General features: G+C 42.7%; 1 protein-coding gene across 10 annotated transcripts in view; it reads left to right on the forward strand.

Moving 5' to 3' along the window:
* Positions 1-11,010, forward strand: part of LOC117005077 (5'-AMP-activated protein kinase catalytic subunit alpha-1-like) — a 70,909-nt gene extending 59,899 nt beyond the window's left edge. For 7 of the 10 annotated variants that reach the window (XM_033076316.1, XM_033076318.1, XM_033076320.1 and 4 more), the window contains 3 exons: positions 272-758; positions 4,237-4,363; positions 7,242-8,657. In XM_033076316.1, the coding sequence (XP_032932207.1) occupies positions 272-758; positions 4,237-4,363; positions 7,242-7,486 (859 nt within the window). In that variant the 3' untranslated portion in view covers positions 7,487-8,657. Of the gene's footprint in view, positions 1-271; positions 759-4,236; positions 4,364-7,241; positions 8,658-10,064 lie in introns of those variants that run through there. The other 3 variants (XM_033076322.1, XM_033076323.1, XM_033076325.1) reach the window with 3 other exon arrangements.
* Positions 11,011-14,924: the final 3,914 nt, after the last annotated feature.

Consider the following 14,924-nt stretch of genomic DNA (forward strand, 5'->3'; position numbering starts at 1 on the left):
TGGTTGACTTATACAAAGATATTATCCCTGATCAGGTAGTTGAAACCCTTAGAGGAAAGGCATTTTTCAGTCTCCTGCAAAATGTCTAGCAAAATCTTGTGAAGAAAATGATTGCTTTTCATTATGTACTGTTGTGTTTCACAGAAGGGGACTTGTACTGACAACTGTTGATCTTTTTTGTATAGAGTAACAATAATTTGATTTTTAAAATAAGTCATAACAAAAAGTCTCACTTTGCATATATATACTCAGATTTTATTTTTAAATCTAGAGAACATGAATGGTTTAAGCAGGACCTTCCCAAGTACCTGTTTCCTGAAGACCCATCATATAGTTCTACCATGATTGATGATGAAGCCTTAAAAGAAGTATGTGAGAAGTTTGAATGCACCGAAGAAGAAGTGCTAAGTTGTCTGTACAACCAAAATCATCAGGACCCTTTAGTGGTTGCTTATCACCTCATTATAGATAATAGAAGAATAATGAATGAGGCCAAAGACTTCTACTTGGCTACAAGCCCACCGGATTCTTTTCTTGATGATCACAATCTGTCTCGACCTCATCCTGAAAGAGTGCCATTCTTAGTAGCTGAAGCACCACGTCCCCGCCATACTCTTGATGAGCTGAATCCACAGAAGTCAAAACACCAAGGTGTAAGAAGAGCGAAGTGGCACTTGGGAATACGGAGTCAGAGTAGACCAAATGATATCATGGCTGAAGTTTGTCGAGCAATTAAACAACTGGATTATGAATGGAAGGTAAAGAATAAAAGCTCTTTACAGCAGAAAACAGTAAATTTTTGTTTGAGCTGTGTAATTACATAAACTTGAAGTAGGAAACTGCACTCTTCTGTGCTATGGAAAATAGTCTTGTGTGCCTGTACTGACAATTTCTGTTTGCTCTGCAGGAAGGGTTTAGGAGAATGTCTTGGTTTGAAAGACAGGTATCTGCTAGGGAAAGCAGGGCCCTTCCTTGAAATGGCAAATGTACAGTAATTTCACGATTATAAGCCACATAATTTTGACTTAAGCTTTGGTTCAAACCCGGAAGTGTGGCTAGTAATCCAGAGTGGCTAATATATTAACCAAAATGTGAGATCTACCCTTACCTTGTACCGGGCCGGTCCTGTCCTGAGCAAAAATGGTTTGAAATCGATGGTTTCCCATTGTTCCGATGATGAACCAATCAGAGAACAGCTTCTTGCCTGCCTGTGGATGATGGCGTTACTGAGGGGCGGGGGGTGTTATCAGGATGAGTTATCTCAATGAGTTACCTCGGCATGGCTACGGAGAGGACACTAGCATACGACGCCGAGTTTAAATTGAAAGCGATCAACTATGCAAAAGAACATGGGAATAGACCTGCAGCTAGAGAATTCAGCATTAATGAATGCATGGTACGCAGGTGGAGACAGCAGGAGGACGAACTTCGTCTTACAAAGACAAAGAAGAGTTTCTGCGGCCGTAAAGCAAGGTGGCCAGGGCTGGAAGACAGACTTCACCGCTGGATTTCTGAGCAAAGCGCAGCTGGCCGAAGCTTATCTACTGTCGTCGTTTGGATACAAGCCAAAGCGATTGCAAATGAATTGCATATAGAACAATTTAAAGCAGGACCGTCTTGGTGCTTCTGTTTAATGAAACGATGTCAGCTCTCTATCCATACAACCGTGTTTCAGCAGTTGCCGGCGGACTACAAGGAAAAGCTATCCACCTTCTGGATTTACTGCAAAAGCAAGATCTCTGAAAAAAATATACAACCACATTGTATAATCAACATGGACGAAGTCCCCCTGACATTCGATATGCCGCTGACGTGAACCATGGAGCAAACCGGAACATCGACGGTACTGATAAGAACCACAGGGAACGAAAAGACGTCATTTACAGTCGTCCTCGGCGTTTCGTCAGATGGGCAGAAATTACGCCCAATGGTGATTTTTAAAAGAAAAAAGTTCCCTAAAGACAAATTTCCAAAGGGAATAGATGTTGCAGTGAATCCAAAAGGCTGGATGGATGAACAGGTAATGCGGACTTGTCTAATGGAAATTTATGCTCACAGACCGGGTGGCTTCTTTCATCCGCTGCCGGGACTGCTGATTTTCGATTCCATGCGTGCGCACAAAACCGAAAGCGTGAAAGCCATGGTGAAAAAGATGAACTCAGAGCTTGCTGTAATACCAGGTGGTTTGACCAAAGAAGTGCAACCTCTGGACATAAGCATTATTCGTTCCTTCAAGGCTAAACTGCGACTTCTGTGGGAAAACTGGATGGTGGAAGGAGACCATTCCTACACCAAGACTGGGAGGCTGCGCTGAGCAAGTTATGCTGCTGTCTGCAAGTGGATACTGGATGCCTAGGGTAAAGTAACTGCCACAACTATCATCCGAGGGTTCGCGAAGGTTGACATTGTTCCTGGACTGACCAGCAATGCCATCAAGAGTACCGAAACTGATGACTGATGGTGAAGATATGGGCAATGTGGGTTCGGGTTTGCTGGATGCCCCCATAGACCAACTGCTGATTTCCGATATGGAGGATGAAGAGTTCGAAGGTTTCATGGAAGATGAAGTCACTTATGAAGTGGCTGATGAATGAAAAATGAAGCTGTTTAAAAGTTTGATCAAAGTGCGTGATATTTCTCTACATTTTTTAAAGTGTTTTCAGTCTTGTGTGGCTGCACGGCTGGCCGTGCTCGTGCGGATGAGCGGTGGGGTTGGGCCGTGCTGGCGAGGATGAGCGGGGGGGCTGGACCATGCTCGCGAGGATGAGCGGGGTGGCTGGGCTGGCGTGGATGAGCGGGGTGGCCGGGTTGGCGTGGATGAGCGGGTGGCCTTGCTCGCGCTGATGAGCGGCTCCGCTTGGAGCTCGGCTGCCTGCCCACGTGGTTGAGCGGCTGTTTAAAGGCAGCGCAGATCCGTTGGAAATGCTTGCAAAATGACCACACTATTGTTTGTGTCTTTTTCCGCTTGTAAATAAAACTTGCAGGTTACACTGCCGCAGCTATTGTCTGTGTCTTTTTTCACTTGGAAATAATGTTTCCAAGGTCGGCACCTCCCAGTAAGCCCCGTGATCCTGTGATTCTGTTACTAATTGGTAACTTTGTGAAAGTTCACTACGAACGAAAGTGAGACTTATAATCGGGTGCAGCTTATATATTGACAAAGACCTCAACATTGCTGACACCCTGGAAGTGTGGTTTATAATCAGGTGCGGTTTGTAATCGTGAAATTACTGTAACTCTTCTCCTTCTGAATTAGTATAATTTTGAAATTAACAGACTTTTAGGCAAAGATATGGGGATAGGAATAATAATTTTTTACTAGTATGTATAACAAGGCAAACAAAACAATAACAACTATGGAATTAATAACAAACACAACCAGGAACCTAGTAACAGTCCTTTTGGCCGCGGACACTTTCCTCTTTGGTGCAGTTACTGTCACAGCTGGCAGGAAGCGCTGCCAGGCTCCTGGTGGACAGGGCAAGTGTGATGATCCCTGCTCGGCTGTAGGAGGCACTGTAGCACGAGCTTGGGGAGCACGTGGTAATGGTTACTGTGTCTAAGACTGGAAGGGATGGAAAAGAGAGGTTTTGCTTCACGAACTCTGGGGCACTGTTGGTTCTAGTGCTTTAGCAGGACTCTCAGAAACAGCAAGCTAAAATGGCAGGGCATCCTAGCAGGGCAAGGGTGCAGGGTTCAGCAGTAGAAGAAGGTGGCAGCTCCTGGCTGGGCTATGGCAGTGGTAACAGCGACCCTTTTTCTCCGAAGCCAAGAGCGTGTGAGAGAGAGCAACTGCCCACCCCACCCCCCCAATCTTCCTTTTCCCTCTTTTTAATCTCATGATGTACCCCTCCCTTCGATAAAAACTCCCAAAAACCAGAGGGGTTCCCCCTCCCCCACCTCAAGTACCCAGTCATCGATGTTTCTTAGCAAGTCAATGGGAAAAATTCCACAGACAACAAGTAAAAGAAAAAAAAAACCCAACCCCCAACAGGGGGTGGCTATTTATGCTGATAGGAATAATCTTGCTAATGTGTTTAATCTTTCTACTGGGGCTCTCTGGGAATATGTTAAGTGGGGTGTTTTGTTTGGGGTGTGTTTTTGTTGGTTAAACAAAAAAACTCTGACAGGTAAACCTGAAATCACTTGATTACACCAGTGAGTTGAAATAAGAAAAACAATGTGCAGTGTTTCTAAAACAGTTCTAGTTACTAAGTCAAATCTCTTGTGTACTAGGTTGTAAATCCATACTATCTGCGTGTTCGAAGCAAGAATCCAGTGACAAGTACCTATTCCAAAATGAGTCTACAGTTGTATCAGGTGGATAGCAAGACATACTTACTGGATTTCCGTAGCATTGATGGTATGTAAAGACTCACATAAGTCAATGGACTTGTAAGGGGAATAAATGCAAACATGTCTTAACTTGTTTATAAGTGATGTAAGTGTTGCCCTTTAATAGTTTAAGCCAAACTAGATCTGCAATAATGTTTATTTATTTCTTCCTTGTCTAGTGTTCCTGTGATCAGATGGTCAGCTGTTTTATTCCTTAAATAATCAGTTTTTAGCTATATCAACTCTCAAACTGCTCAATTTTGTGTCTGCACCAGCACTAATATTGATGGTGCAAAAGGAGGATAGTTGGAGGTGAGTTTTGAATCAACCTAAACTGGTTTTGTGGCCTCACCCCCAAATTTAAACACTAATTTAGATCTGAAGTAAGTATGGGAACATATTTTCCTAGTGAAGATAAAGCTTGGCATTTAGGCATGCAAATTTGACTTTAGCTGTACATTGCTGTACTGCATCTGGCTGAGATGGAGTTAACTTTCTTCACTGTAGCTGGTATGGTGCTGTGTTTTTGATCTGTGACTAAAACAGTGTTCTGGCTATTGTTGAACAGTACTTGCATAGTATCTAGTCTTTCTGTTTTCTCACTGTGGTGCGCCCAATGACTAGACTGGGCGTGAATAAGAAGGGACATAACCTGAACTGCTGACCTGGCTTGATCAAAGTGATATATCATGCTATATGATGTCATGCTTAGCAAAAAAATCTGAGTGGATGGGAGTTTGGGGAAGGTAGTCATTGTTCAGAGACTGGCTGTGTGTTAGTATGCTTATAGGAGGTGGCACGTGGTTGTCTTTGGATTACTTTTTTTGCTTTCTTTCTTCCTTCATCTTAGTAAGATGTTTATCTCAATCTATGAGTTTTCTTGCTCTTGTCTTTCCAATTCTTTGCACTAAGGGTAGGGTGGAGTGAACAAAGGGCTGGCTGCCAGGTCCAACCCACCAATGCTAGGAGTAGACAAAATTTAAGATAGGCATACACTTGTAGTAAGTGAAGTCTTGAAAACAGTTGGACAGATCTGTAGAAAAAACTTATAGAGTGACAGTAACACAGCATGCAACTCTGTGTGGTGTAAGCCCAACTGGGAACTAAGCCTCACACAACTGCTCCTTCACTTTCCCCTGGTAGAATGGAGGAGAGAATCAAAAGGGTAAAACTGAGAAAACTCATGGGTTTAGATAGAGACAGTTTAATACAAAAAGCAAAAACTACATGTGCAAGCAAAGTAAAACAAGGAATTTGGTCACTGCTTCCCATGGGCAGGCAGGTGTTCACCCATTTCCATCATGCATAACAATTATTTAGGAAGACAAATGCCATCACTCCAAACATCCCCCACTTCCTTCTTCTTCCCTCAGCTTTATATGCTGAGCATGGTGCCATATGGTTTGGAATATCCCTTTGGTCAGTTGGAGTCAGCTGTTCCAGCTGTGTTCCCTCCCAACTTCTTGTCCACCCCCAGCCTACTTACTGACAGGGCAGTATGAGAAGCAGAAAAGGCCTTGATGCTGTGCAAGCTCTGCTCAGCAATAACAAAAACATCCCTGTATTTTCACACACTGTTTCAGCACAAATACAAACCATAGCCCTGCGCTAGCAACTAGGAAAAAAATTAACTATTCCAGTGAAAACCAGCACAAACTGCAAGTCATACCTTCCTGAAAGTGGAGGAGCAAATACAGACTGACCATAATGCTTGTTTAAGAGCATAGTAGATTAAAGCAAATTATTTCTAGCCAATAGTGTACATGATATGCCTAGGAAAACGTGTCATGGAAAAAGGATTTACTGGAATATGGTTGGATTACAGTATAGGATGGCTAAGGCTGAGTCTCATGACAGTTTAACCTGATCTGTCTTGGCAATGCAATTCTTGCCTTGTCCCTTCTAACCATAAAAGTGCTCGCTTAGATCTAGTAGTATTTGATACAGGGCATTAATCACTTTCCTGCACTGACCTCTACTGTAGTATAAGACAAATGCCATTCCTGTTGAAGGGGAGATGACTGCTTAGAGCCATGCAGCTCGGGCAGCTGCAGTCCTGTCCTCAACTCTTGAGGAAATACAAGCCTAGGGCGTGGATTTGGCATCTCTTCCAACAGTGAAACTGATCTGACTTTCCCTCCACTACAGCTAGCCATTCATTCTTTATCTCTCTTATAAACTGTAGTTTAAGGTAGCTTTGATGTGAAAACCCAATCTCTTCTGTGTTCACTAACTTCTCTTAGAAATAACTTTTTCTGGTGACGGGTGAAAGTCAAAACTAATGTTGAGTATTTAAAGTAAGAATAGAGATACTTCAGCAGAAAATTACCTTCAGTATGAGGTAGAAATACTTCCATCTTAGAAGTACTTCCATCTTAGAAGTAAACTTAAACTGTTGCAGCCCAAATGCATGTTAAAGGGAAAAACTTCCAAAAATGAATGATGTAGATGCTAGCATTTTAATACATCAATGAATTATAAGGAAATAAAAATAACAAAGTATTAATAACCAAATAGAAAGAAAACAAATAAAATACTATCAAAAAGCATCTACACAATGTTCCAATTGTTATTTGACTTAACCTTATGATGTTGTTGTGTTTCTGTTTAAGCAAAACCTATTTAACTATTAGCTACTGAAACTACTTCATGAAAAATGTGGTGAGTGCTAGTCTAAACTAGATCAGATAGTCCTGGAGCACAGTTCAAAGCACAAGAGTAATTAGCATAAAGACATTTAATTCTGTTACTATATGTATAAACTTTTCTTTTGTATCAACTACATACAGTTGCAAAAACTGTTTATGTATTAATCAACATTTAAGAAAATCAAGATTGGAAGTGTGAAAAGGAGAAGTTTGCTGTTCCTATGAGTAATTTTCCTCTTCTCTCCAATTGTCCCCCAGATGAAATTACTGAAGCAAAATCTGGGACTGCAACTCCACAGAGATCAGATTCTGTGAGCAACTGCAGATCCTGTCAAAAAAATTCAGATGGTGATGCACAGGGAAAATCTGCAGATATATTCCTTACACCATCAGTGACCTCTTTGATTGAGTCTTCTAAGGCTGAATTAACTCCAAGACGAGGGAGTAATGCAATAGAATTCTTTGAGATGTGTGCAAATCTTATTAAAATACTTGCACAATAAGTTTGAAAGTGGGCTTATTTCTTTTACAGCAATAAGCATGCCTAAGTCATAGTCAGAGGCTTCCAGTCATAATCAAGTTAAATTAACTAAGGTGCTGAAAAAACTAGGCACAGAATGCAATTTTCAGGGGGATTGGAATGATTATAGGCCATTATGTACATTATTTTGAAGCTGGAGTGAATTCTGATTGTCCACTGTCCAACAGCATAATACAGGTATAAGAAGTCACAAAATGGGGTAGTGTTCATAACACTTTACATTGATTGCACATTAAAATTGAACTATTTCAGTTATACTGGCCTTCTCGCTTTTTTCCACTGATAATACATACATCTAATGCACTGTAAGTAAATGTAGTTCAGTGACTTAAGTATGACTTGATCATCATCTATAGTTGTGCCTTAGTTGATCAGAATTGGCAGCATCTAACAGTAGTATGTTTAAAACTGATGTTTCTTCCCTTTTATTTGACAGTAAATGATAAAGAATAGTTGAATGCATTATAATATACTATTTTTAATAACAGATAAAGTTTATTAAATGCATGCAAATACAACCAGGTGAAAATACATGTAGGGGCTTTGTAATGCACCAAGGGTGAAATTCTGTGAACTGTAAGTAGAACAATTCAGGCCACAGCAGTGATGAGAGGTTTAATGTCGAGAAGACTTGGCACCCTGTGGGCTGAAACAAAATGTGGTGCTGTGAAGAACTGTCAGCAGGTTCCTGATCTGTGCAGATTTAGTAGCTCATATCTTAGTGTGGTAGCAGCACAGCAGTTCCCCGCTGCTACTGCAGGCTGAGAATCCTGTTCCTTATAAACACATGCATGTAGTTAATAGCACAACTCTATGGCCTCTTGCATGCTATTCCAGAACCTAAAATTTTCACTCTTAAAAATATGTTCATATTTTGATACAGCTGTTTATATCATATGCTACCTTGCCATATATTTTATAGAATTCACATTGCAGTTGAAAATACATATATACGTTTAGGTTTTTCAAAGCTGCTTTTATAGTGAACTCTGCCATTTAAATTGTGGCATTAATAGTCCAACTTTTCAATTTAACATTTAAAACTCATCATGACAGCTTATCATATAGTCATAGAATGGTTTGGGTTGGGAGGGACCTTAAAGATTATCTGCTTCTACCTCCCTGCCATGGGCAGGGACACCTTCCACTAGACCAGGTTACTTGTAACCCCATCCAACCTGGCCTTGAATACTTCCAGGGATGGGGTGTCCGCAACCTCTCTGGGCAACCTGTGCCAGGGCCTCACCACACTCTTAGTAAAGAACTTCTTCCTAATATCTAATCTAAACTTGTTCTCCTTCAGCTTAAGGCCATCCCCCCTTATCCTATCACTGCATACCCAGCTGGTCAAGGGAGGTGATTCTGTCCCTCTACTCTCTTGTTGTGAGATCCCACCTGGAGTTCTACACCCAGCTCTGGGGCCCCCAACACAAGAAAAGACATTGACCTTTTAAAACAAGTTCAGAGGAGACCACAAAGAGGATCGGAGGGCTGGAACACCTCCCTATGAAGACAGGCTGCAAGACTTAGGGCTGTTCAGCCTGGAGAAGAGAAGGTTCTGGGGTGACCTGATTGCAGCCTTCCAGTACCTGAAAGGGACCTACAGGGTACATGGAGAGGGACTTTTCACAAGGGCATGCAGGTTTAGATTAGATATTAGGAAGAAATTCTTTATTATAAGGGTGGTGAGGCACTGGTACAGGTTGCCCACAGGTTGTGGATTCCCCACCCCTGGAAGTGTTCAAGACCAGGTTGGATGGGGCTTGGAGGAATCTGGTCTGGTGGAAGGTGTCCCTGCCCATGGCAGCGGGGTTGGAAGTAGATGATCTTTAAGGTCCATTCTGACCCCAGCCATTCTGTGATTCTATATCAAGCTTCTCATCCACAACCATGCTCAATCCTCCCAGGGCTAATTCTTGATCGATTCTACACCCAGCCTTTACTTGTGCTTGGGATTCAAAATATTTTTAACAGTAGATTTTTGTTACCAATGTCATAAATCCTACCACAGTTATGGTTTTTGCAATGTTTTCAAAACAAAATTTAACCTTAAATGTTAAAATCTTAGCTAATACTTGCACAAAAACATTTAATCTCTTGTAAACTGGATGTAATTATCCACAGTTCCATTTTCATCTAGCACTAATAGATTTAAAGATTGCACAATAAACTATGTAATAAAATATTTGCATTCAACAATGAGCATTCTCTTCAAAGTCAACTTCATCACCTACTTTCTTTCAAAAATTACTCTTCTGGTTAGAAACTGGAAACAAGGCATTACTATGAACAGTAAAGTCTTGACCCTGAAAATGAATGCGAGTTATTGTCAAGGTCTAGCTGAAAAATGCTAGCTACACCTATAAGAGCAGTCTAATCTAAGACAACTGGTTCAATTTATGAATATGCACAGCACAGAACTTGAATAAACTTAGAGTTGTTTAAGCCCTGAGGATGCCGTAACTGTGTTCTGAACCAGGAAATGGTGTAGTCTGCCTAATATAGCGGTACATGTTACAACTCCAGTTCTTTATCCTCAGGTGTCGCACACTGTCCCCATAATGCAAGGTTGTTTTACTGTATCTCAAAGTGGAAGATTTCTCTTAAATAATGTTTTGGGTTTAAACTCCTGAGATTGAGATGTCAACATGAGACCAGCTGACAATCCTACTTAAGTGGGGGTTTGTGTTATGTGAAGTCTTTTTAAGCCTTGTAAGAAATGATTCTGATGTACTAAATAAATCAGTAAACTCATTTTTGTTACCCTTTTATTTTGAAGTTGGTAAATATTGTACAATATAAAGAAGAGGATTTGTTGGTTTTGTTGTTTTGTTTTTTTTTTAATTGCAGTAATTTCTCATCTGGAATTGGTTTGGAATCACTGAAAGGGTCTCTTTATGTATGTTAAACTAAATATTTGTAAATGGTATCTGGTTCTGGTCTGCAAATTTGTAATGCTGACCACAACTGCAAGGTGTCAAGGAGCAAATATCTTAATTTTTATATAATTTTTGGCACTCATGCATTAAGGCAACCTTGGTTATTTTGTCTCAGTATCTGATAGTTGAAAAGAGTTTCTGGCAGAAGTGTACAGTATGTATAGTTTTATTTAAAGTAAATTTTATTGGTATGATAAATCAGTTTTGATGGACAAAAGTTTCCTGATGGTGATAAAGGGGGTCTGATAAGACCAGGACTGGCCCCTGATAAAAGTAAGGATTATAACTGCCTGAAGTATCTCAAACCAGCTGAAACTGACTTTGTGGTCTGGAGAAATGCCAAGGGTCCAAGGAGCATGCGTGAGGAACAGAGGTGAAAAGTTCCACATGAAGAGGAACTTACTTCATCTGAAGCCCCCTGGCCCACGACCACCAGAAGCCACTGCACAGATGCAACCAGGAAGAGCCAAAGGCGGGGACTATGGAAATTATTTCTCAGAATTCATTATAATAAAATCTGCCTTTTCGGGGAAAGGTCATGAGTATGTATAGGCTGTGTTGCAATTATCTTTGTTATAGATAATAACCGAATCAAGCCGAATTAGTAATTTCACGATTACAAGCCGCACTGACTATAAGCCGCATCGCCGGGTGTTGGCAAACATTTTGTTCTTTGTCCATACACAAGCCGCATCCAATTATAAGCCACTCTGTCGTTCACAGGGAGGACCCGCGTGCAACAAAGTTGCCAAATAGTAACAGAATCGCGACATGGCGGGGTTTACTGGCTCAACTCGAACCATGAGAGCTCGGGGCAGGGCCAGGTGGCCCAGCTCGGCGCTGCCACTTGGCAGGGCCACTCGGGGCCGGTCGCTGCTGCCGCTGGGCTCGCTCGCCCCGGTCCAGCGCTGCGCCACAGTGGCAGCCGGGCACGGAGCCCGCCTGCACCCGCAGCAGTGGTGGGAGGCAGGGATGGAGCCGCCCCGCTCCCGCGGCGGCGGCGGCAGGAGGGGAAGGAACCCGCTGGCACCCATAGCAGCAGAGGCAGGAGGGGAAGGAACCCGCCGGCACCCACGGCAGCGGTGGCAGGAGGGGAAGGAGTCCCCCCGCTCCCGCGGCGGCGGCGGCAGGAGGGGAAGGAACCCGCTGACACCCACGGCGGCAGCGGCAAGAGGGAAAGGAGCCCGCTGGCACCCACAGCGGCAGCGGCAGGAGGGGACAGGAGCCCCCTGCCTCCCCCTGAGCCACGGGGCCAGCAGGAGGAAACCCCCTGCCTCCCCCGGGCTGGGTTGCCTGAAGGAGGGAGTCCCCCACCTTCCCCACCCCCCGCGCTGCCTGCACGGAGTCGACTCCACCCGCGGTGCAACAGAGTAACCAATTTGTAAAAATCATGCAGTCCTGGGTTTTACTGGCAGGTTGCTCGACTCGGCACCTCGGTTTGCACTTCTGGGGTTGTAAATGTCAGAAAATTATTCACATATTAGCCGCTCCTGAGTGTAAGCCGCATTTCCGGTGTGGGAGCAAAATTTTAGTCAAAACAGTGTGGCTTGTAATCGTGAAATTACTGTAAATAGCAAAACAGCAATTTTTATTTTTGCGACCGAAAATACGGTCCTGGGAAGCCACAAACGAAAAGCCTGACAACACCGGCCCAGGTAATCGGTGCTGGGTGATCACATACACTGATCTGACCTCTATCGCATCAGATCTCCCTGTATTCACACCCTGCCATCTCAGAGAGCCCAGCTTTTATACAGTTTTTCTGGCCTGAGGCGAGAGTTTCCTTTGTTTTTGCTGCAGATTCTCATATTTAGATCAAACCCTTTTTCTGGTGCTGCCCTGGACAAAGGTCCTTCCTGCATGCTGATGAAGGCTGTGTCTGCTCCATATTGATGTGTATGTGGTACTTGGCAGGTATTTTATCGATGATCTCTTCCCGTCCGTTGTGAAGATCGCCGGGCTAGGTCTGTTGATATGCTAATTACAGTCATTGTCTATGACCCTGGGTGCTTGGTGTTTAAGAGGTTCTTTTTATTTTATTTTATTTCATATAACCTTCTTATATTATATAAACACTAATTATAACAACATATATTACAATCCCTCCCCTTTTATATAACCAAATTAATTCGTGTCCCCCTCTCAGTTTTCTTCAGATTCATCACTGCTATCCCATTTCTCCATTGACTCTTCTCAATAATCTATGTAAGGGCGTTTATTTTTCCCCATTTGCTCTTCAAATTTTGCAAGTGCCTCTACTGCACTAGTATCCACTTCTACTTCTCCCAGTTTCAGCAATTTGGATGCCTTACCATTCGCTCTCCCAGATGCAAGTTCTGGGTCCATTGGCATAGCAGCTATTTGCATGCCCTGCCCTACTGAGTGTATTAATTTGATGAAACAAGGTATCAAGCATGGTAGGAAGATGACTTTAACTACTGAGCACAGGATAAAGAATTCAATCTTTTCCACCATGCTCCCGAGAATAACTGTTCCTACCAAAATGCCTGGAGAATAGAATTCCACTTTTGGACAGGGACATGTGCCACCCTTTTAATTTTTGTAGCAAAATTTCTTATAGTTTCTCCATAATCAATTTCAATACAACATTTTGTTCTAAGGTTATTTGTTCTATTTTGCTTTTAGGATCTATGTTTTCCTTGTTTCTGAAGAAACAAAGTGTTATTGAATGTCTCTGACTGCCCTTTCCCATGTCTTGCCTTGAGATCATAGCATATAATTTTCTTTCCCCATTTACACTTCACATACTGAGTACCGTTAAAGGTACAGTACTCCTCCTTTCCTTTATGGGTGCAGTTGGTCAGGACAGAGTGAGTCGGGGTGCTAATTAGTGGACATCCCCTACACTCATTGTTACAGCTTTGTGCTGCAGGGCTTGCAGAATTCCTTGGGTATGCGTTAATCGGTGGGAACATGACTAGGCTCAGGCTCACCAGGATTCCCCACAGGCGTACCTCTCTGCCTCTGCCTACGCCCACTAGTTTGCTGCTAGCGGCGAGGGAAACCATCTTCTTGGCAGCAGAGGTATTCTTCAGGGGACCAACGCAAAGTCCGAGCTGCATATTGCCTCTTAAAGACATCCCACCTCGATAATTTTATCGTGTCCGTTCAACAAGGTACTTTATTTGTTCTCCGGCACTCTTAAAATTTCAGTTCTGCAATTTAGTTTCCCACTAATCCCGTGTTGGTATAAAAGAAACTGCTCTAAAGAATCTAGTTCAACGATATTCAATTCAGTGGCAAGTACTAGAATTCGGTCAGTCAGAGACAGTTCTTTTTCAAAACACTTAGTACAGAGTCCTCCAGGTTGGATCCCCCGTACACAATGTGTAACCCAAATCCCATGACAGATCTGGCACCTGAAATGAACAAAAGGAAAACACCTGCACCCGGAAACTATACACCGTATTTGATCTAGATTGCTTATCGGCTTGTTCGACGCAATTTTATCTTGAGGTCTCCAGGGGAGGAAACCACTTTCCACTTGGGTGTTTCCTCAGTTGTCTCTATCTTTTTCACTCTGGAGGCATGTGTCCAGCCTTTTTCTGCTGTCCGGACTGCTGTATCTGTGGTTAAAAGGACAAGAAAAGGACCTTCCCAGTGAGGAGAGAGAGGAACCTCTTTCCAGGTTTTAATGAGGACCTGATCTCCCAACTGTATTTTGTGTATGGCAAACCCCAAAGGAGCATTTTGAGTTTGTAAATATCCTTCTTGTCTTTCCTTTTAATCTTTTTTAATGTCTGTAAAACTGCATACAATTCACATGCTTGAGCTGACCAACTCGCATTGAGGGGCTCTGATTTAAATACTTCCCCTGTTTTCCCATCTACGTTTGCATATTCTAATGAAACTTCTCCTCCACCTTTACACAGATACTCTCTACTCTCACAGGGACACTACATCCTCTCCCAGGCCCAAACATCCCATTTCTGACCTCTGCCCCCCAGATCCTTTCCTGGGCCATTTTTCTTACTTTACTAAAACGTACATCTCAACTTAAACAGGTTAAAGAAAAGGAAAAACCAAAGCACAGGCTTTTGAGAAGGGAAAATCCACACACCAACAGCTCCTGCAAAAACTTTAGCTTCACAACTTGCTTTGCACCTGCCACACATCACATCCAGACAGTTCTGGATTTAAGATGAAATTCCTTCAGGATGGTGGGAAGAAGGTAGACACAGAGCAGGATGCTCTTCTCTACACCCTTTTCACACATATCAAAAACAACTGCAACTTCATTGGTTTAGGGATAGCTACACATGTGAAACACTTCTAAGACCATTTTAATTCAGCTTTTGTTAATGAACAAGGTTAATTCAACTAGACCATATTAGAAATCCAAGTGTCCCACTGGCTCTGACAGTCCTGGGGAGTACAGGGACACTAGTGCTACTACCAGCATTGCACACACAGCTCCAGAGGGCTGGGAAGAGCCGTTGG

Source organism: Catharus ustulatus, chromosome W (assembly GCF_009819885.2).
Source record: "Catharus ustulatus isolate bCatUst1 chromosome W, bCatUst1.pri.v2, whole genome shotgun sequence".
Taxonomy (NCBI): domain Eukaryota; kingdom Metazoa; phylum Chordata; class Aves; order Passeriformes; family Turdidae; genus Catharus; species Catharus ustulatus.